Below are 2,500 nucleotides of genomic sequence, written 5' to 3' on the forward strand. Positions count from 1 at the left end.
TCAGAGAATTTTCGATTTGCCCGTTAATACATTAAACCAATGCGCCCTTTGCAGGTTAGTGATTACATGGTACAAAAACTGCCTTACTGGAATGCAAATTCCCCACCGGGACAAAGCAAGTTAAGCAAAATTTTCTTTGTTTTAGATGTCTTAGTGTGGAATTTGCATTCCACTATGGCGGTTTTTGTACCATGTGATCACTATATATAGTAACCTGCAAAGGGCCCATTATACCTGTAATTCCAAATGAGAGAAAAGCCAGTTCAAAAGAATTAAATACATTGGATCATGGAAGCTCATTGTGAGCAAGTTTGTTCATTTACATACTTTGCTTGGTAACCAGGCATTTTGACCGAAATGGTCAAAGAGATTTTGTCAACTGTTTGTGGCTACTACAGTATGTGTACAAACTTGATTGAAAGGGAGGTCAATTCTTTGAATTATCTGCCATGAAAGTTGTAAACAAGGGAGAAACGGTGCGCCTGATTTACCACGAGAGTCCTCCATGATGGTGTGGTATTTTCTCGCTCACAGTGGATCGATCTCTGTGAAAGTGACAGGCTATTGGCAACTCTGCCAACAGCTTTGTGGTGGAACATTGGAGATTCCTTTTCTGTTGACCTTACCCTGTTCAAGATCGCCTAAAAGACCAAATGACAGCAGTTTAAGAAATAGTAGTGACCAGTTATCATCTTTTTTATGCAGTATGTTCAGTAAAAAATGACTTTATTTCAGGGTTTGGGGTGACAGACCAATTCGGCTAACTCATTGTTGTACCCAAGGGAAGGAGGGGGCTGTACCCCTTGAGATTTTTATTTGGTGGTTACACTGCTGCGTACATTTTCATAACATTTTCCTCGGTCTCCTCACTATCAGAATGCCCAGTGATGAAAAAAGCTTACCGAAAATTTCTGCATTAAGTTGCCGATGGATTAGATGACGAATGAGTTGCCAGCAAACAGTGAGACTTGTAAATTCCAGCTCTTAGATGGGCAAGACACATCCTTCCGTTATTGATTGAGTTTATTTCCATTCTCAGCTCGATACATTGTGCACAACTCTCTTTGGGGGTCAGTATCGACCATCTCAAAATCCCTTGATGGAGCACCGTTTAGCATGGTAATGTCATTCAGTGATGGGACTGTGGATAATAGCACAGGGATACCATACTTCTACTTGTCAGCTTTTGATCCAGTGGCACATAACATTAAGTCAAATAACTTGGCCAGCTTCTCAATTTCGGAAGCACAGAGTGATTACTGCAAAGAGCACAGCTGGGATCCAGAGGAACCACTCTGCTCAAGAGTTACGCTCAATGGAAAGGTGACTTAATATTAATAGGAAAGAGTAGGGTATTAAAATAATAATTTTAGAAAGCATAGATCTGAAGCAGGGGGCTTTTTATTCAGTAGCAAAAGCAGTGATCAAACTTGTCTCATGGCATCATGGGAAGCAAGCATTTAAGAGATTAGTAAAGCAGTAAGCATTGGGATAACTTTGTAACTTCCTAATATCGGCAGGAATGTTCTTTTCGTATTTTGTTTACGTTGTTTTTACCAGAGTGCACCTCATCTTCAAGGTCATGAAAGGGCTGCTAACTTTAAGAAAACTTTGTAACTTCCCAATAACAGCAGTGTTTTGTTACATTGTTTTTGTGCATGTGATCTTCAAGGTCATGAATGGGTTGCATCCCAACTGCTTAGATAGATGAGATAGATAGATAGTTTTATTAAAATTACCCTTGCAGCCCAAGGGCTGAATTACGATAATTTTTACAAATGTACAACGTTAATTAATTGTAACTATAAATTATAAAATGATGAATTAAGAAAGTTATTTGATAAGAATTTAACAAAACTAAAGCTATTATTATATAAACACTAAATTACAATTAAGATACAGCTAAAATTTTTCAAAAACATATCATTTAATATATATGAGTTGCAAAAGGGCGTGTTATCGGCAATGGCTTACAATAAAACTGTCTCTGAAACGATTGGTTTTAAAACGTGGGACTTGGAACTTGCGATTTTTCCGTGTACGCAAAGTGCCAGAGTAAGGTGGCGGAAGGAGTGAATGAAGCTTGTGATTATTGTTATTACATATGTCTTGAAACATTGAATTACCAATCGCCTCTCTCCTGGCATACAAGGTAGGTATGCTAAAAACTTCTAAAGCTTGTCGATAAGATAACTCGTTATTGCTTATTATGCGTAGTGCTCGCTTCTGCAGGCGCTCTAACTGATCGGAGAGATATTGCGGTAGAGCGGTATGAAAGACTGAACATGCATACTCTTCGACTGGCCGTATGCAAGTGGTGTAGAAGCTCAAAAGGTCATTAGTTGGCACTTTCGCACGCTTTAATTGCCTAAGAAAGTGCTTGTAGCGGCACTTAGACTAGACTGTATTCAGTTGGACCTTGTTTAGCTGGCTCATTCTGTTATTTGCTGCAGTGATTAGGGCGACACTTATTTACTTACTGTTGGTAATAAATATTGAC

The 2,500-nt window shown here is 38.8% G+C and overlaps 1 protein-coding gene across 1 annotated transcript in view; it reads left to right on the forward strand.

Moving 5' to 3' along the window:
• LOC137975602 (protein CREG1-like) overlaps positions 1–2,500 on the forward strand; it is an 11,658-nt gene that overhangs the window by 3,467 nt on the left and 5,691 nt on the right. Inside the window, exon 3 of the mRNA XM_068822722.1 lies at positions 1,040–1,323. Coding sequence (XP_068678823.1) covers positions 1,040–1,323 — 284 coding nt within the window. The remainder of the gene's footprint in view (positions 1–1,039; positions 1,324–2,500) is intronic.

Source organism: Montipora foliosa, chromosome 11 (genome assembly GCF_036669935.1).
Source record: "Montipora foliosa isolate CH-2021 chromosome 11, ASM3666993v2, whole genome shotgun sequence".
Lineage (NCBI taxonomy): Eukaryota > Metazoa > Cnidaria > Anthozoa > Scleractinia > Acroporidae > Montipora > Montipora foliosa.